This window comes from Rhinoderma darwinii, unplaced genomic scaffold, assembly GCF_050947455.1.
Source record: "Rhinoderma darwinii isolate aRhiDar2 unplaced genomic scaffold, aRhiDar2.hap1 Scaffold_4296, whole genome shotgun sequence".
NCBI lineage: Eukaryota > Metazoa > Chordata > Amphibia > Anura > Rhinodermatidae > Rhinoderma > Rhinoderma darwinii.
This window is the reverse complement of record NW_027463815.1, coordinates 22,149-43,374: the sequence shown is the minus strand read 5'-3', so window position 1 is coordinate 43,374 and position 21,226 is coordinate 22,149. Positions and strand designations below refer to the sequence as shown.

The 21,226-nt window shown below is 42.9% G+C and overlaps 1 protein-coding gene across 1 annotated transcript in view; it reads left to right on the top strand.

Annotated features, from left to right (window-relative positions):
• Positions 1–8,146: 8,146 nt before the first annotated feature.
• The window catches only part of LOC142711564 (transmembrane protein 182-like), a 32,841-nt gene continuing 19,761 nt past the window's right edge, over positions 8,147–21,226 (top strand). Inside the window, exons 1-2 of the mRNA XM_075848589.1 lie at positions 8,147–8,290; positions 18,731–18,851. Of these exons, the coding sequence (XP_075704704.1) occupies positions 8,147–8,290; positions 18,731–18,851 (265 nt within the window). The remainder of the gene's footprint in view (positions 8,291–18,730; positions 18,852–21,226) is intronic.

Here is a 21,226-nt window from a genome sequence, read left to right as displayed (position 1 = left end):
GGGGCAGTATTATAGTAGTTATATTCTTGTATATAGGAGGCAGTATTATAGTAGTTATATTCTTGTATATAGGGGGCAGTATTATAGTAGTTATATTCTTGTATATAGGGGCAGTATTATAGTAGTTATATTCTTGTATATAGGGAGCAGTATTATAGTAGTTATATTCTTGTATATAGGGGCAGTATTATAGTAGTTATATTCTTGTATATAGGAGCTGTATTATAGTAGTTATATTCTTGTATATAGGAGGCAGTATTATAGTAGTTATATTCTTGTATATAGGAGCAGTATTATAGTAGTTATATTCTTGTATATAGGGGGCAGTATTATAGTAGTTATATTCTTGTATATAGGAGCAGTATTATAGTAGTTATATTCTTGTATATAGGGGCAGTATTATAGTAGTTATATTCTTGTATATAGGAGCAGTATTATAGTAGTTATATTCTTGTATATAGGAGGCAGTATTATAGTAGTTATATTCTTGTATATAGGAGCAGTATTATAGTAGTTATATTCTTGTATATAGGAGGCAGTATTATAGTAGTTATATTCTTGTATATAGGAGCAGTATTATAGTAGTTATATTCTTGTATATAGGAGCAGTATTATAGTCGTTATATTCTTGTATATAGGAGCAGTATTATAGTACTTATATTCTTGTATATAGGAGCAGTATTATAGTCGTTATATTCTTGTATATAGGGGCAGTATTATAGTAGTTATATTCTTGTATATAGGAGCAGTATTATAGTAGTTATATTCTTGTATATAGGGGAAGTATTATAGTAGTTATATACTTGTATTTAGGGCAGTATTATAGTAGTTATATTCTTGTATATAGGGGCAGTATTATAGTAGTTATATTCTTGTATATAGGAGCAGTATTATAGTAGTTATATTCTTGTATATAGGGGGCAGTATTATAGTAGTTATATTCTTGTATATATTATCAGTATTATAGTAGTTATATTCTTGTATATAGGGGAGGTATTATAGTAGTTATATTCTTGTATATAGGGGGCCGTATTATAGTAGTTATATTCTTGTATATAGGGGGCAGTATTATAGTAGTTATATTCTTGTATATAGGAGCAGTATTACAGTAGTTATATTCTTGTATATAGGGGCAGTATTATAGTAGTTATATTCTTGTATATAGGGGGAAGTATTATAGTAGTTATATTCTTGTATATAGGAGCAGTATTATAGTATTTATATTCTTGTATATAAGGGCAGTATTATAGTAGTTATATTCTTGTATATAGAAGCAGTATTATAGTAGTTATATTCTTGTATATAGGGAGCAGTATTATTGTAGTTATATTCTTGTATATAGGGGAGGTATTATAGTAGTTATATTCTTGTATATATAGGCAGTATTATAGTAGTTATATTCTTGTATATAGGGGAGGTATTATAGTAGTTATATTCTTGTATATATTGGCAGTATTATAGTAGTTATATTCTTGTATATAGGGGGCAGTATTATAGTAGTTATATTCTTGTATATAGGGGGCAGTATTATAGTAATTATATTCTTGTATATAGGGGGCAGTATTATAGTAGTTATATTCTTGTATATAGGAGCAGTATTATAGTAGTTATATTCTTGTATATAGGGGCAGTATTATAGTAGTTATATTCTTGTATATAGGGGGCAGTATTATAGTAGTTATAGTCTTGTATATAGGGGTCAGTATTATAGTAGTATATTCTTATATATAGGGGGCAGTATTATAGTAGTTATATTCTTGTATATAGGAGCAGTATTATAGTAGTTATATTCTTATATATAGGGGGCAGTATTATAGTAGTTATATTCTTGTATATAGGGGGCAGTATTATAGTAGTTATAGTCTTGTATATAGGGGGCAGTATTATAGTAGTTATATTCTTGTATATAGGGGGCAGTATTATAGTAGTTATATTCTTGTATATAGGGGGCAGTATTATAGTAGTTATATTCTTGTATATAGGGGGCAGTATTATAGTAGTTATAGTCTTGTATATAGGGGGCAGTATTATAGTAGTTATATTCTTGTATATAGGAGCAGTATTATAGTAGTTATATTCTTGTATATAGGGGAAGTATTATAGTAGTTATATACTTGTATTTAGGGCAGTATTATAGTAGTTATATTCTTGTATATAGGGGCAGTATTATAGTAGTTATATTCTTGTATATAGGAGCAGTATTATAGTAGTTATATTCTTGTATATAGGGGCAGTATTATAGTAGTTATATTCTTGTATATAGGGGCAGTATTATAGTATTTATATTCTTGTATATAGGGGCAGTATTATAGTAGTTATATTCTTGTATATAGAAGCAGTATTATAGTAGTTATATTCTTGTATATAGGGAGCAGTATTATTGTAGTTAGATTCTTGTATATAGGGGAGGTATTATAGTAGTTATATTCTTGTATATATAGGCAGTATTATAGTAGTTATATTCTTGTATATAGGGGAGGTATTATAGTAGTTATATTCTTGTATATATTGGCAGTATTATAGTAGTTATATTCTTGTATATAGGGGGCAGTATTATAGTAGTTATATTCTTGTATATAGGGGGCAGTATTATAGTAATTATATTCTTGTATATAGGGGGCAGTATTATAGTAGTTATATTCTTGTATATAGGGGGCAGTATTATAGTAGTTATATTCTTGTATATAGGGGCAGTATTATAGTAGTTATATACTTGTATATAGGGGCAGTATTATAGTAGTATATTCTTATATATAGGCAGCAGTATTATAGTAGTTATATTCTTGTATATAGGAGCAGTATTATAGTAGTTATATTCTTGTATATAGGAGGCAGTATTATAGTAGTTATATTTTTGTATATAGGAGCAGTATTATAGTAGTTATATTCTTGTATATAGGAGGCAGTATTATAGTAGTTATATTCTTGTATATAGGGAGCAGTATTATAGTAGTTATAGTCTTGTATATAGGGGGCAGTATAAGGGCATGCCCACACGTGGCGATTTTCCTCCGCAACTGTCCGCATCAATGCCGCATAGAATCTGCGTTGCAGATTCTGCGGCGGATCTGCCCAAAATGTGCAGTAAATTGATGCGGACTAGCTGCTGCGGACTGCGGGAAAAGTGCTTCCCTTCTCTCTATTATCAGTGCAGGATAGAGAGAAGGGACAGCACTTTCCCTAGTGAAAGTAAACGAATTTCATACTTACCGGCCGTTGTCTTGGTGACTCGTCCCTCTTTCGGCATCCAGCCCGACCTCCCTGGATGACGCGGCAGTCCATGTGACCGCTGCAGCCTGTGATTGGCTGCAGCCGTCACTTACACTGAATCGTCATCCTGGGAGGCCGGACTGGAGACAGAAGCAGGGAGTTCTCGGTAAGTATGAACTTCTATTTTTTTTACAGGTTGCTGTATATTGGGATCGGCAGTCACTGTCCCGGGTGCAGAAACAGTTACTGCCGATCGCTTAACTCTTTCAGCACCCTGGACAGTGACTATTTACTGACGTCTCCTAGCAACGCTCCCGTCATTACGGGAGCCCCATTGACTTCCTCAGTCTGGCTGTAGACCTAGAAATACATAGGTCCAGCCAGAATGAAGAAATGTCATGTCCAAAAAGCAAGACGCATCCGCAGCACACATAACATGTGCATGACAGCTGCGGACTTCATTGCGGAATTTAGAATCTCCATTGAAGTCAATGGAGAACTTCCGCAATGAGTCCGCAACCAGTCCACCACTGCTCCGCAACATCCATTGTATGCTGCGGACACCAAATTCCGCACCGCAGCCTATGCTCCGCAGCGGATTTTTCAGCCTCGTCTAAATGAAGCCTTCTAAAAAGAAGTGAAATGCAATGGGCAAACGGGTCCGCTGCGGATTAACGCTGCGGAGTGTCCGCAGCGGAATTCAAGAGCAATTCCGCCACGTGTGGCTTTGCCCTTATAGTAGTATATTCTTGTATATAGGAGCAGTATTATAGTAGTTATATTCTTGTATATAGGAGCAGTATTATAGTAGTTATATTCTTGTATATAGGGACAGTATTATAGTAGTTATATTCTTGTATATAGGTGGCCGTATTATAGTAGTTATATTCTTGTATATAGGAGCAGTATTATAGTAGTTATATTCTTGTATATAGGGGGCAGTATAATAGTAGATATATTCTTGTATATAGGGGGTAGTATTATGGTAGTTATATTCTTGTATATAGGAGCAGTATTATAGTAGTTATATTCTTGTATATAGGGGCAGTATTATAGTAGTTATATTCTTGTATATAGGAGCAGTATTATAGTAGTTATATTCTTGTATATAGGAGCAGTATTATAGTAGTTATATTCTTGTATATAGGAGCACTATTAAAGTAGTTATATTCTTGTATATAGGAGCAGTATTATAGTAGTTATATTCTTGTATATAGGGAGCAGTATTATAGTAGTTATATTCTTGTATATAGGGAGCAGTATTATAGTAGTTATATTCTTGTATATAGGAGCACTATTAAAGTAGTTATATTCTTGTATATAGGGGGCAGTATTATAGTAGTTATATTCTTGTATATAGGAGCAGTATTATAGTAGTTATATTCTTGTATATAGGGGAAGTATTATAGTAGTTATATTCTTGTATATAGGGAGCAGTATTATAGTAGTTATATTCTTGTATATAGGGGCCAGTATTATAGTAGTTATATTCTTGTATATAGGGGCAGTATTATAGTAGTTATATTCTTGTATATAGGAGCAGTATTATAGTAGTTATGTTCTTGTATATAGGAGCAGTATTATAGTAGTTATATTCTTGTACATAGGAGAAGTATTATAGTAGTTATATTCTTGTGTATAGGGGGCAGTATTATAGTAGTTATATTATTGTATATAGGAGCAGTATTATAGTAGTTATATTCTTATATATAGGAGGCAGTATTATAGTAGTTATAGTCTTGTATATAGGGGCAGTATTATAGTAGTTATATTCTTGTATATAGGAGCAGTATTATAGTAGTTATATTCTTGTATATAGGGGGCAGTGCTATAGTAGTTATATTCTTGTATATAGGGGCAATGTTATAGTAGTTATATTCTTGTATATAGGGGCAGTATTATAGTAGTTATATTCTTGTATATAGGGGGCAGTATTATAGTAGTTATATTCTTGTATATAGGGGCAGTGTTATAGTAGTTATATTCTTGTATTATAGTAGTTATATTCTTGTGTATATAGGGGCAGTATTATAGTAGTTATATTCTTGTATATAGGAGCAGTATTATAGTAGTTATATTCTTGTATATAGGGGCAATATTATAGTAGTTATATTCTTGTATATAGGGGCAGTGTTATAGTAGTTATATTCTTGTATATAGGAGCAGTATTATAGTAGTTATATTCTTGTATATAGGAGCAGTATTATAGTAGTTATATTCTTGTATATAGTGACAGTATTATAGTAGTTATATTCTTGTATATAGGAGGCAGTATTATTGTAGTTATATTCTTGTATATAGGAGGCAGTATTATAGTAGTTATATTCTTGTATATAGGAGCAGTATTATAGTAGTTATATTCTTGTATATAGGGGCAGTATTATAGTAGTTATATGCTTGTATATAGGGGGCAGTATTATAGTAGTTATATTCTTGTATATAGGGGGCAGTATTATAGTAGTTATATTCTTGTATATAGGGGCAGTATTATAGTAGTTATATTCTTGTATATAGGGGGCAGTATAATAGTAGATATATTCTTGTATATAGGGGCAGTATTATAGTAGTTATATTCTTGTATATAGGGGCAGTATTATAGTAGTTATATTCTTGTATATAGGAGCAGTATTATAGTAGTTATATTCTTGTATATAGGGGAAGTATTATAGTAGTTATATTCTTGTATATAGGGGTAGTATTATAGTAGTTATATTCTTGTATATAGGGGTAGTATTATAGTACTTATATTCTTGTATATAGTAGCAGTATTATAGTAGTTATATTCTTGTATATAGGAGCAGTATTATAGTAGTTATATTCTTGTATATAGGGGGCAGTATTATAGTAGTTATATTCTTGTATATAGGGGGCAGTATTATAGTAGTTATATTCTTGTATATAGGGGTCAGTATTATAGTAGTTATATTCTTGTATATAGGGGGCAGTATTATAGTAGTTATATTCTTGTATATAGGGGCAGTATTATAGTAGTTATATTCTTGTATATAGGAGCTGTATTATAGTAGTTATATGCTTGTATATAGGGGGCAGTATTATAGTAGTTATATTCTTGTATATAGGGAGCAGTATTATAGTAGTTATAGTCTTGTATATAGGAGCAGTATTATAGTAGTTATATTCTTGTATATAGGGGGCAGTATTATAGTAGTTATATTCTTGTATATAGGGGGCAGTATTATAGTAGTTATATTCTTGTGTATAGGGGCAGTATTATAGTAGTTATATTCTTGTATATAGGGGCAGTATTATAGTAGTTATATTCTTGTATATAGGGGGCAGTATTATAGTAGTTATATTCTTGTATATAGGAGCAGTATTATAGTAGTTATATTCTTGTATATAGGGGCAGTATTATAGTAGTTATATTCTTGTATATAGGGGGCAGTATTATAGTAGTTATATTCTTGTATATAGGAGCAGTATTATAGTAGTTATATTCTTGTATATAGGGAGCAGTATTATAGTAGTTATAGTCTTGTATATAGGAGCAGTATTATAGTAGTTATATTCTTGTATATAGGGGGCAGTATTATAGTAGTTATATTCTTGTATATAGGGGGCAGTATTATAGTAGTTATATTCTTGTGTATAGGGGCAGTATTATAGTAGTTATATTCTTGTATATAGGGGCAGTATTATAGTAGTTATATTCTTGTATATAGGGGGCAGTATTATAGTAGTTATATTCTTGTATATAGGGGCAGTATTATAGTAGTTATATTCTTGTATATAGGAGCAGTATTATAGTAGTTATAGTCTTGTATATAGGGAGCAGTATTATAATAGTTATATTCTTGTATATAGGGGGCAGTATTATAGTAGGTATATTCTTGTATATAGGGGGCAGTATTATAGTAGTTATATTCTTGTATATAGGGGCAGTATTATAGTAGTTATATTCTTGTATATAGGAGCAGTATTATAGTAGTTATATTCTTGTATATAAGGGGCAGTATTATAGTAGTTATATTCTTGTATATAGGAGGCAGTATTATAGTAATTATATTCTTGTATATAGGAGGCAGTATTATAGTAGTTATATTCTTGTATATAGGGGCAGTATTATAGTAGTTATATTCTTGTATATAGGGGCACTATTATAGTAGTTATATTCTTGTATATAGGGGCAGTATTATAGTAGTTATATTCTTGTATATAGGGGCAGTATTATAGTAGTATATTCTTAGATATAGGGGGCAGTATTATAGTAGTTATATTCTTGTATATAGGAGCAGTATTATAATAGTTATATTCTTGTATATAGGGGCAGACCGAGACATGTGTCCCAGAGTCATCGACACCTGAGCGAGGGTAGTTTTTATATTTTTGTATATGGGGGCAGTAGTCTAGATTATGTAGGACTCGTCAGAGTTATAGTTTTATTGGGGTAGATTAACTATTGAAAGTATGCAATTTTATTTTACTAAATTTAATCCAGATTTATGGTGTAGATGACTTTATTAAGTGTTTTTTTACACCTTTTGTGCCTCACCTGACAAGGTGTCTGTGGCTTTAGGAGAAGGGGGATCAGGGTTTGCGTTAAGGGTCGTTTATGGTAAGCCAACTAAGAGGTGCCATAAAGTGTCTAAATATAAAAATATATTATCCATTATAAGCCATTGGGATAAATTTGGTTCATCTCGTCTAAATCTAAGACAATATTTAATAAATCTGCCCCATTGTCTGTGGAATCGTTTTCATCTCTCCCGTCTCCTCCCTGCAGAGTCTGTTCCAGGGCACAACTGTTCTTTGGGATAAGGTCGACTGCTTTAAATAGGATCTCGTGGAGCTTTTTAGTGAAACCCACACTAGTCATTAAGAGATGTAACGTTCCATCCTAAAATAGCCGCCCTGCGTCCCGCCACCGCCTCGTCTCAGCTGCTCTGCGTTCACAGTTGTAGCTGAGTCGGGCAGGATGAGGGTCGGAGTGGCTTCTCTCATTGCTGGTTTAATCGGAGGACTTGGGGTCCTTTTGTTCTTCTTTGCATTTGGGACGGACTATTGGCTTTTGGCGACAGAGAACTGTGGGGTGAGCGGCGATGCTTCATCTATAACGCAGGTAACAATGTAGCAGCATCGAGGGGACTGGGGGGTAACAATGTAGCAGATCCGGGGGGACTGGGGGGTAACAATGTAGCAGATCCGGGGGGGGACTGGGGGGGGAATAATTACTGATACAATTTATATTCATTATGTGACATTTATAGAAACTTGCAGGTTTTTTACAGCTGGAGTTGGGACTGTTGCATATTTGAAATACTTCTCGACCCCATTTTGTTCTTGCTCCCTCCTTTTGGTTTAGAGGCGTGGTCTGATTTGCGCTAAGGTAGAAGGGCCACGCTAGAGGGCAGGATCGGCGCCGCATTCACACGAGACTCCACAACATTTTTCAGGAATCTTTTTACTTTTTTTGCCTACAAAACGAAACTTGAAACGCCGCATTTTATAAATGTTCCAGTGAAACCGAGATGATCGGATCCAGTGAAGATTCTTTGATGAAACGTTTGAATGATGATACGATTGCGCACTTATCAATATGCGTTGGAGATTCATCGATCGTCTCGTTAAATGCAGAATTTAAAAAGACGGCAAACATGGCGATAAATGATTAATAATGGCGCACGTGGAATGACATATTTGGCAGGTTAGAAGTCGTGTACGGAATCAGAAGGCGGGCGGGGGGGGGGGGGGGGAAGCTGTGGTATCAGGAGCTCCCCCTCCCCAGTGTAAACAGCTGAACAGGTGGGGGACATAATAGGGGTTGTTGTCTTTATGACTCATGTAGTAATCCTGCGGCTGCTGGGCAACTATGTCAGGATGGGTACAGTATGTTGTGCCAGTGATTTCACCCAATTCGGTCCCTGAGGGCCGTTCAGACGCGGCGGACAGTCCGCAGTGGAATTCTCCTGCGGTCATTTTTTACATTTCTTTTTATAGATTTTTAGGAAACTTAGTTCAGACGTTGCGGAAAATAACTGTGCAGAAATCAGGCTGCGGTGCAGAATTTCCCCTCCGCGGCAGCTCATGACGTTGCGGAGAAGCAGCGGAATTTCACTGCGGATTTCAGCCTCTGCAATGCAGAAACTGAAATCTGTGGCGTCCGCTGTGATATCTGCAACGTCTGAATTACCTGTCAAATGTGCAAATGTTGCTGCAGATTCATTGCGTAATTGCCCCAAATCTGCACCTACATTTGCAGCGGAAAAATTCCGCCACGTGTGAACATGGCCTGACTGTTCAGATGGTTGAGCAAAGGATGAACTCAGAGCGGTCACTGCTACAACACACAACATATAATATACAACAAACATAGAACATATAATATACAACACACAACATATAATATACAACACACAACAGCTAATATACAAAATCTAAAATACAACATACAAATCCTACATATAATATACAACACACAACATATAATAAACAACCAAATCACAGAAAATAGTGATGAAATCTACAGTGATATTAGAGGTGAATGGGGTGTCAGTACTTGGTGAGGTGTCGGTACTTGGTGGGGTGTCGGTACTTGGTGGGGTGTCAGTACTTGGTGGGGTGTCAGTACTTGGTGAGGTGTCGGTACTTGGTGGGGTGTCGGTACTTGGTGGGGTGTCGGTACTTGGTGGGGTGTCAGTACTTGGTGAGGTGTCGGTACTTGGTGGGGTGTCGGTACTTGGTGAGGTGTCGGTACTTGGTGGGGTGTCAGTACTTGGTGAGGTGTCGGTACTTGGTGGGGTGTCGGTACTTGGTGGGGTGTCGGTACTTGGTGAGGTGTCGGTAGTTGGTAGTTGGTAGTCGGTAGTTGGTGGGGTGTCAGTACTTGGTGGGGTGTACCCGTGAGTACCCTGGACTATAAGAGGGTCCAGCCCCCTAGTTCTATACCTGAGCGTTGTTGTGTTCCCTATAGTTTGTCTATGTGATGGCCTCCTAGTTGTTTCCTGTTCCTGTTCCAGTCCCTGTCCCTATACTTGTTTCCAGTTCCTGTTCCTAGCAATCCATACATTCCTGGTCTAGCACGGAGCCGTGCCAAAGTCGTGCCGTGCTGCATCCACGTCTGACCTGCTTCACATCGCCTGACGGTCGCCTGCTACCTAGTCCCAGCCGAGCCTGCCCTGCTGCTGTCTGAGCTGCCACAGGTACCCATAGAACTATAGACTGTCACCTACTCCCTGTTGGCCAGCTGCCTTACCGCCACGGCGGTATGGCCCAGTGGGTCCACAGACCCTTGGTGACAGTACGCTCAGGCCATGGACCGCGCTGGTCGATCCAAGACTATGACGACGTCGCAGGAGATGCGAGCGGATATGCTGGACCTCCGGTCTCGACAGGAGGCACAAGCTGCCGTTCCTCCTACTACACCTCTTGGCAATGTGGATCCTCAGTCTACACCTCTTGGCAGTATTGATCCACATGTTTCTTTGCCACTTCCTGACCGCTATGATGGAGAAGCAAGTACCTGTCGTGGTTTTCTTAATCAATGCCAGATCCATTTCAGCCTGTATGCTAGGACTTTTTCGTCTGATGGTGAGAGGGTCGCTTTCATCATTTCGCTCCTCTCCGGCAAGGCTCTTGACTGGGCGAACCCTATCTGGGAGAGACAAGGACCAGAGACCCGTGACTTCCCTGCCTTCCTCCGGTTTTTTCGCATGGTGTTTGAGAAGCCTGGACGGGTCTCATCTGCAGCCGGCTCATCTGCACCAAGGAGACATGTCCGTGAGTGAGTACTCTATCCTCTTCCGCACCCTGGCGGGAGAGCTGTTATGGAACAATGAGGCTCTGGTGGCTGCATTCTGGCATGGACTATCTTCCAGAATTAAAGGCGAACTTGCCGCCCGGGATCTGCCGTCTACCCTGGATGACCTCATCCTTCTGTCCGCCCGGATTGATATACGGATCCGTGAACGCCTCCAAGAGGTTCAACGGGAGGGAGCCCTTCCTACTCCTGCCCCTAATTTGCAGCAACCCTTGCTGTCCTCAGATGTCGATCCTCCCAAGAGAGACAATGCAGACGCACATCTGGACTCTATCTTTATTGCGGCCTCGATGGCCATCTTGTGCGCCTGTGCCCCCAAAGATCCCAAAACCTAGGGTTGCTTGGAGTGACGACCTTGGGTAAAGATGGACTTCCGTCTAAATTGTCCATACCTGTGACAATAGTGTCCGTCGAGAAAACGCATCAGGTCTCTTCGTATCTGGACTCTGGATCCGCTGCTAATTTCATCTGCAGAGACCTGGTGGACCTTCTGCAATTGCCCACCACCCCTCTGGAGAGGTCGTTGACAGTTGGTTCAGTGAATGGACTACCTCTGCCAGACCCAGTTATAGCTGTGACCAAGCCGCTGAGGCTCCAAGTGGGAGCCCTTCACTCCGAACTTCTGTCGTTCTATGTCCTGCCCAAAGCTGTCCCTGTGTTGCTGGGCCTGCCTTGGCTCCGACTTCATGCCCCATTTCTGGACTGGAATTCTGAAGAGGTTCTCCAGTGGGGCCCTGAGTGTCAAGGTCGTTGCCTGGTGCGGATTCGGTCGGCTCAGCCTTCGCTGTCTCGGTCATTGGCAGGATTACCGGGTCATTATGCTGCATTTTCGGACGTCTTCACCAAGAGGGAGGCGGAGATATTGCCCCCACATCGGCCGTATGACTTCCCTATCGAGCTGATTCCTGGTGCATCCCTTCCCCGTGGTAGGGTATATCCTTTCTCCTTGCCAGAGACTCTGTCCATGTCCTCCTATGTGAAAGAGAACTTGGAGAGGGGCTTCATATGGAAATGTTCCTCTCCGGCAGGAGCCGGGTTTTTCTTCGTCAAAAAGAAAGATGGTTCTCTTCGTCCTTGCATCGACTACCGGGGTCTCAACCAGATCACGGTGAAAAATAAGTATCTGTTGCCACTGATCTCCGAACAATTTGATCGTATACGTGGTGCAATTTTTTTTTCTAAACTAGATCTGCGTGGGGCTTACAACCTAGTCCGGATTCGCCAGGGTGATGAATGGAAGACGGCATTTAACACCCGTGATGGACACTATGAGTATCTAGTAATGCCCTTCGGCCTGTGTAATGCCGCCGCGGTCTTCCAGGAGTTTGTGAATTACATTTTCCGTGACCTCCTCTAGGTTTGTATGACGCACCAGAGACATGTCCGTCAGGTTCTGCTACGGTTAAGGGAGAATCGTCTGTATGCCAAGTTGGAGAAATGCGTGTTTGACAAGGATGCTCTACCCTTCCTGGGCTACATCGTCTCGAATCGTGGTCTCGAGATGGACCCTGAAAAGGTAAAGTCTGTCCTGGAGTGGCCACGCCCTCAAGGCTTGAGGGCCATACAGCGCTTTTTGGGATTTGCTAATTTTTACAGGTAATTTATTCCGAACTTCTCCTCACTGACTTCTCCCATCTCTAACCTCACTAAGAAGGGTATGAACGCCAAGGTGTGGACTTCCGAGGCAGAGTCCGCATTCAATAGCCTGAAGAGTGCCGTCACGTCAGCCTCTATCCTCCATCATCCGGACGTCTCTCTGCAGTTCTCGTTGGAGGTGGATGCCTCCTCTGTCGGTGCTGGTGCACTCCTGTTCCAGAGAGGTCCCAAGGGCAAGTGAAGGGTATGTGGATACTTTTCCAAGCTCTTCTCTTCCGCAGAACGCAACTACTCGATTGGGGATCAGGAGTTACTGGCCATAAAATTGGCCCTGGAGGAGTGGAGACATCGACTAGAGGGCGCAGCTCATCCCATCCTGATTTTTACGGACCACAAGAATCTGACCTACCTCCAGACGGCCCAATGGCTGAACCCTCGTCAGGCCAGGTGGTCGCTGTTCTTTGCAAGGTTCCAGTTTGAGCTTCATTATCGCCCGGCCGACAAGAATGTGAGGGCCGATGCCTTGTCCGGGTCTTTCGAGACAGAAGACACCATTGAGATTCCACAGAACATTATTCATCCGTCTTGCATTGTCTCGGTCAATCCCCTGCAAATTGGGGACATTCCTCCAGGGAGGACTTTTGTGCGCCTGGATGATCGTGGAAGAATTTTTCCGCGGGGGACACTGCTCCAGACTGGCAGGTCACGCGGGGTTACGTAAGACCCGGAATTTGATTGCTCATCATTTCTGGTGGCTCACTCTGCCCAAGGATATTGTGGACTTTGTTTCTTCCTGTGCTGTATGTGCAGCCAACAAGGCCACCCACCCCAGACCTGCTGGTCTGCTCCAGCCACTGCCTGTGCCCAATGCTCCCTGGCAGCATATAGCGATGGACTTTATCACGGACCTGCCTCTCTCTGCTGGATGCAGTACTGTCTGGGTGGTGGTGGACACATTTTCGAAGATGGCCCACTTCGTTCCTCTGACCGGTCTTCCTTCTGCTCCTCAGTTGGCCAAGTTATTTATCCAACACATCTTCCGCCTGCACGGCTTGCCACAGCATATTGTGTCTGATTGGGGGGTTCAGTTTACCTCGAGGTTCTGGAGAGCCCTCTGCGGACTTCTTGGCGTGAAGTTGAACTTTTCTTCTGCCTACCATCCTCAGTCTAATGGTCAGGTCGAGAGGATCAACCAGATTTTGGAGAACTACCTACGCCACTTCATCTCCAAGCAGCATGATGACTGGGTGCAGCTGCTCCCATGGGCGGAGTTCTCTCACAACAATCACACCAGAGAGTCTACTAGGAATACACCGTTATGCATTGTCTACGGCCAGCACCCACGAATTGCTCTCCTGGTGCCTGATACTTCCGAGGTACCTGCAGATGACTCCATGTTTAGAGACTTCTTGCAGATCTGTCAGCAGACTCGATCCTCCATACTAATGGCGAGCCTCCTCAGTTTCTTCCTGGCACTGAGGTCTGGCTGTCGTCCAGGAATATCCGATTGAGGGTGCCATCATGTAAATTTGCCCCCAGGTTCCTCGGACCGTTCGAGGTACTGCAGCAGATCAACCCTGTTACCTACAAGCTTCGGCTGCCTCCTACCCTCAGGATTCCCAACTCCTTTCATGTCTCCCTCCTGAAACCAGTGATCCTGAACCGCTATTCCAAGACTCCCAGCCCTGCGGTTGCCTCCAGCGGCCCTTCGGACATCTTTGAGGTCAAGGAGATCTTGGACACCAAGAGAGTGAGAGGAAAGACTTTTTATTTGGTGCATTGGAGGGGGTTTGGTCCCGAAGAGAGGTCCTTGGAGCTAGAGGAGAACCTCCATGCCCCTACTCTTCTGAAGTTTCTCTCTCGCTCTGGTCCCAAGAAGAGGGGGCATAAGAGGGGGGGTACTGTAATGTCCGTGGCTGCGGGCTGTCAGCTCCAACCTCTCCCTGACAGCCGCAGCCACGAGTCGGCAAGCACTGACCCCAGCTTCCTCCTCAGGAGACGCCAGCGCTCGAGTCCACTCACCTCTGCCGGATACCGTAGGGTGCACGCGCACGCTCGTCCCCGCTCTTAAAGGGGCAGCGTGCGCACCGGACCTCATGGACGAACTTTACCAGTGAGTACCCTGGACTATAAGAGGGTCCAGCCCTCTAGTTCTATGCCTGAGCGTTGTTGTGTTCCCTATAGTTTGTCTATGTGATGGCCTCCTAGTTGTTTCCTGTTCCTGTACCAGTCCCTGTCCCTATACTTGTTTCCAGTTCCTGTTCCTAGCAATCCACACATTCCTGGTCTAGCACGGAGCCGTGCCAAAGTCGTGTCGTGCTGCATCCACGTCTGACCTGCTTCACATCGCCTGACGTCCGCCTGCTACCTAGTCCCAGCCGAGCCTGCCCTGCTTCTGTCTGAGCTGCCACAGGTACCTATAGAACTATAGACTATCACCTGCTCCCTGTTGGCCAGCTGCCTTACCAGGTGTAGGTGACTCTGGGATACATGTCTCGCTCGCTCAGGTGTAGGTGACTCTGGGATACATGTCTTGCTCGCTCAGGTGTAGGTGACTCTGGGATACGTGTCTCGCTCAGGTGTAGGTGACTCTGGGATACATGTCTCGCTCAGGTGTAGGTGACTCTGGGATACATGTCTCGCTCGCTCAGGTGTAGGTGACTGGGATACATGTCTTGCTCGCTCAGGTGTAGGTGACTCTGGGATACATGTCTCGCTCGCTCAGGTGTAGGTGACTCTGGGATACATGTCTCGCTTGCTCAGGTGTAGGTGACTCTGGGATACATGTCTCGCTCAGGTGTAAGTGACTGGGATACATGTCTCGCTCGCTCAGGTGTAGGTGACTCTGGGATACATGTCTCGATCGCTCAGGTGTAGGTGACTCTGGGATACATGTCTCGCTCAGGTGTAGGTGACTCTGGGATACATGTCTCGCTCGCTCAGGTGTAGGTGACTGGGATACATGTCTCGCTCGCTCAGGTGTAGGTGACTCTGGGATACATGTCTCGCTCGCTCAGGTGTAGGTGACTCTGGGATACATGTCTCGCTCAGGTGTAGGTGACTCTGGGATACATGTCTCGCTCGCTCAGGTGTAGGTGACTGGGATACATGTCTCGCTCGCTCAGGTGTAGGTGACTCTGGGATACATGTCTCGCTCGCTCAGGCGTAGGTGACTCTGGGATACATGTCTCGCTCGCTCAGGTGTAGGTGACTCTGGGATACATGTCTCGATCGCTCAGGTGTAGGTGACTCTGGGATACATGTCTCGCTTGCTCAGGTGTAGGTGACTCTGGGATACATGTCTCGCTCGCTCAGGTGTAGGTGACTGGGATACATGTCTCGCTCGCTCAGGTGTAGGTGACTCTGGGATACATGTCTCGCTCGCTCAGGTGTAGGTGACTCTGGGATACATGTCTCGCTCGCTCAGGTGTAGGTGACTCTGGGATACATGTCTCGATCGCTCAGGTGTAGGTGACTCTGGGATACATGTCTCGCTCAGGTGTAGGTGACTCTGGGATACATGTCTCGCTCAGGTGTAGGTGACTCTGGGATACATGTCTCGCTCGCTCAGGTGTAGGTGACTCTGGGATACATGTCTCGCTCGCTCAGGTGTAGGTGACTCTGGGATACATGTCTCGCTCGCTCAGGTGTAGGTGACTCTGGGATACGTGTCTCGCTCAGGTGTAGGTGACTTTGGGATACATGTCTCGCTCGCTCAGGTGTAGGTGACTCTGGGATACGTGTCTCGCTCGCTCAGGTGTAGGTGACTCTGTGATACATGTCTCGCTCGCTCAGGTGTAGGTGACTCTGGGATACATGTCTCGCTCGCTCAGGTGTAGGTGACTCTGGGATACATGTCTCGCTCGCTCAGGTGTAGGTGACTCTGGGATACATGTCTCGCTCGCTCAGGTGTAGGTGACTCTGGGATACATGTCTCGCTCGCTCAGGTGTAGGTGACTCTGGGATACATGTCTCGCTCGCTCAGGTGTAGGTGACTCTGGGATACATGTCTCGCTCGCTCAGGTGTAGGTGACTCTGGGATACATGTCTCGCTCGCTCAGGTGTAGGTGACTCTGGGATACATGTCTCGCTCGCTCAGGTGTAGGTGACTCTGGGATACATGTCTCACTCGCTCAGGTGTAGGTGACTCTGGGATACATGTCTCGCTCGCTCAGGTGTAGGTGACTCTGGGATACATGTCTCGCTCGCTCAGGTGTAGGTGACTGGGATACATGTCTCGCTCGCTCAGGTGTAGGTGACTCTGGGATACATGTCTCGCTCGCTCAGGTGTAGGTGGCTCTGGGATACATGTCTCGAACGCTCAGGTATAGGTGACTCTGGGATACATGTCTCGCTCGCTCAGGTGTAGGTGACTCTGGGATACATGTCTCGCTCGCTCAGGTGTAGGTGACTCTGGGATACATGTCTCGCTCGCTCAGGTGTAGGTGACTCTGGGATACATGTCTCGCTCGCTCAGGTGTAGGTGACTCTGGGATACATGTCTCGCTCGCTCAGGTGTAGGTGACTCTGGGATACATGTCTCGCTCGCTCAGGTCTAGGTGACTCTGGGATACATGTCTCGCTCGCTCAGGTGTAGGTGACTCTGGGATACATGTCTCGCTCGCTCAGGTGTAGGTGACTCTGGGATACATGTCTCGCTCGCTCAGGTGTAGGTGACTCTGGGATACATGTCTCGCTCGCTCAGGTGTAGGTGACTGGGATACATGTCTCGCTCGCTCAGGTGTAGGTGACTGGGATACATGTCTCGCTCGCTCAGGTGTAGGTGACTCTGGGATACATGTCTCGAACGCTCAGGTGTAGGTGACTCTGGGATACATGTCTCGCTCGCTCAGGTGTAGGTGACTCTGGGATACATGTCTCGCTCGCTCAGGTGTAGGTGACTCTGGGATACATGTCTCGCTCGCTCAGGTGTAGGTGACTCTGGGATACATGTCTCGCTCGCTCAGGTGTAGGTGACTCTGGGATACATGTCTCGCTCGCTCAGGTGTAGGTGACTCTGGGATACATGTCTCGCTCGCTCAGGTGTAGGTGACTCTGGGATACATGTCTCGCTCGCTCAGGTGTAGGTGACTCTGGGATACATGTCTCGCTCGCTCAGGTCTAGGTGACTCTGGGATACATGTCTCGCTCGCTCAGGTGTAGGTGACTCTGGGATACATGTCTCGCTCGCTCAGGTGTAGGTGACTCTGGGATACATGTCTCGCTCGCTCAGGTGTAGGTGACTCTGGGATACATGTCTCGCTCGCTCAGGTGTAGGTGACTCTGGGATACATGTCTCGCTCGCTCAGGTGTAGGTGACTCTGGGATACATGTCTCGCTCGCTCAGGTGTAGGTGACTGGGATACATGTCTCGCTCGCTCAGGTGTAGGTGACTCTGGGATACATGTCTCGCTCGCTCAGGTGTAGGTGACTCTGGGATACATGTCTCGCTCGCTCAGGTGTAGGTGACTCTGGGATACGTGTCTCGGTCATTCGGGGGAGTCTGGGAACATTCACAAGAATATCTGTGCTGCAGATTTGTAGCATTTTGTGCTTCTAGAATAAGGTTGGTTAGCAAAACGGCGCAAGTGACGTCCACCATATTTGTCCAAAAAGTCCAAAAGACTAAAAAATGTGGTATCAAATGTGCGTAGCTAAACAGATCGCAACGGTCACACAAAATGTATTATTAACTATTAACCCCATTGGCGCACTTGTACGATCACAATGTGGAGGTGTCAGGAAGTGTTTAGAACGACGTGTTGCGCCAAATGTCTTATGTAGCGGTCGTCTTTTTGATAAATCTGTAACAATTTGCACCAAACCAGAGTCTACGTTTTTCCTTGTCCTGATTACTGCGCCATTGATGTTATACTGCCGTACACTGCACATTATATCTTCTATTTGTGGCTCATATTTCTTTTATTTCCTGCGCCAATCTATGGGACCTAATGTCTCCGAACTTCATAACAATATGGCGGTTACTTGTAAAATGTTTAAGCCCAATGACTAATGATGACGATGATGATGACGATGACGATGACGATGACGATGACGACGTTGATGATGATGATGATGTATTTCCATGTGATCCAGTGATTGACACGTTGTCCTGTTACCTGACCACTCCCTGATCTCTGATTACAGAACAGCACGGACGTCCCCCCCACCCCCGCTCCCCCGTTGTATTTTCACCACGAGGGGTTTTTCTGGAGATGTTGGTTCAATGGGGAAGATTATCAGGAGACCATCTGGAACTTCTGGTTCAGTAAGTAAAGTTCTGACTGGTTTGTACTGGGTCCAGCGCTGGTGTTTATAACAGTCCTGGACTACAGTGGGTTAATAATAAATGCTTTGTTAATTAGCGGGTTATAATTGTGGTGTATTAATTATATCGTGAGTGTGTAAAGGGAAATATCAGCGTGTATATATTCCTCTTCACCCAATCAGCGTGTATATATTCCTCTTCACCCAATCAGCGTGTATATATTCCTCTTCATCCAATCAGCGTGTATATATTCCTCTTCACCCAATCAGCGTGTATATATTCCTCTTCACCCAATCAGAGTGTATATATTCCTCTTCACCCAATCAGCGTGTATATATTCCTCTTCACCCAATCAGAGTGTATATATTCCTCTTCACCCAATCAGCGTGTATATATTCCTCTTCACCCAATCAGCGTGTATATATTCCTCTTCACCCAATCAGCGTGTATATATTCCTCTTCACCCAATCAGAGTGTATATATTCCTCTTCACCCAATCAGCGTGTATATATTCCTCTTCATCCAATCAGAGTGTATATATTCCTCTTCATCCAATCAGAGTGTATATATTCCTCTTCATCCAATCAGCGTGTATATATTCCTCTTCACCCAATCAGCGTGTATATATTCCTCTTCACCCAATCAGCGTGTATATATTCCTCTTCACCCAATCAGCGTGTATATATTCCTCTTCATCCAATCAGCGTGTATATATTCCTCTTCACCCAATCAGCGTGTATATATTCCTCTTCACCCAATCAGCGTGTATATATTCCTCTTCACCCAATCAGAGTGTATATATTCCTCTTCACCCAATCAGAGTGTATATATTCCTCTTCACCCAATCAGAGTGTATATATTCCTCTTCACCCAATCAGCGTGTATATATTCCTCTTCACCCAATCAGCGTGTATATATTCCTCTTCATCCAATCAGAGTGTATATATTCCTCTTCACCCAATCAGCGTGTATATATTCCTCTTCACCCAATCAGAGTGTATATATTCCTCTTCACCCAATCAGCGTGTATATATTCCTCTTCATCCAATCAGCGTGTATATATTCCTCTTCACCCAATCAGCGTGTATATATTCCTCTTCAGCCAATCAGAGTGTATATATTCCTCTTCACCCAATCAGCGTGTATATATTCCTCTTCACCCAATCAGCGTGTATATATTCCTCTTCACCCAATCAGCGTGTATATATTCCTCTTCATCCAATCAGCGTGTATATATTCCTCTTCAGCCAATCAGAGTGTATATATTCCTCTTCACCCAATCAGCGTGTATATATTCCTCTTCACCCAATCAGAGTGTATATATTCCTCTTCACCCAATCAGCGTGTATATATTCCTCTTCACCCAATCAGCGTGTATATATTCCTCTTCATCCAATCAGCGTGTATATATTCCTCTTCAGCCAATCAGAGTGTATATATTCCTCTTCACCCAATCAGAGTGTATATATTCCTCTTCACCCAATCAGAGTGTATATATTCCTCTTCACCCAATCAGAGTGTATATATTCCTCTTCATCCAATCAGCGTGTATATATTCCTCTTCACCCAATCAGCGTGTATATATTCCTCTTCACCCAATCAGCGTGTATATATTCCTCTTCACCCAATCAGCGTGTATATATTCCTCTTCACCCAATCAGCGTGTATATATTCCTCTTCACCCAATCAGCGTGTATATATTCCTCTTCACCCAATCAGCGTGTATATATTTCTCTTCACCCAATCAGCGTGTATATATTCCTCTTCACCCAATCAGCGTGTATATATTCCTCTTCACCCAATCAGCGTGTATATATTCCTCTTCACCCAATCAGCGTGTATATATTCCTCTTCACCCAATCAGTGTATATATTCCTCTTCACCCAATCAGCGTGTATATATTCCTCTTCACCCAATCAGAGTGTATATATTCCTCTTCACCCAATCAGCGTGTATATATTCCTCTTCACCCAATCAGCGTGTATATATTCCTCTTCACCCAGAGTGTATATATTCCTCTTCACCCAGAGTGTATATATTCCTCTTCACCCAATCAGCGTGTATATATTCCTCTTCACCCAATCAGAGTGTATATATTCCTCTTCACCCAATCAGCGTGTATATATTCCTCTTCACCCAATCAGCGTGTATATATTCCTCTTCACCCAATCAGCGTGTATATATTCCTCTTCACCCAATCAGCGTGTATATATTCCTCTTCACCCAATCAGCGTGTATATATTCCTCTTCACCCAATCAGAGTGTATATATTCCTCTTCACCCAATCAGCGTGTATATATTCCTCTTCACCCAATCAGCGTGTATATATTCCTCTTCACCCAATCAGAGTGTATATATTCCTCTTCACCCAATCA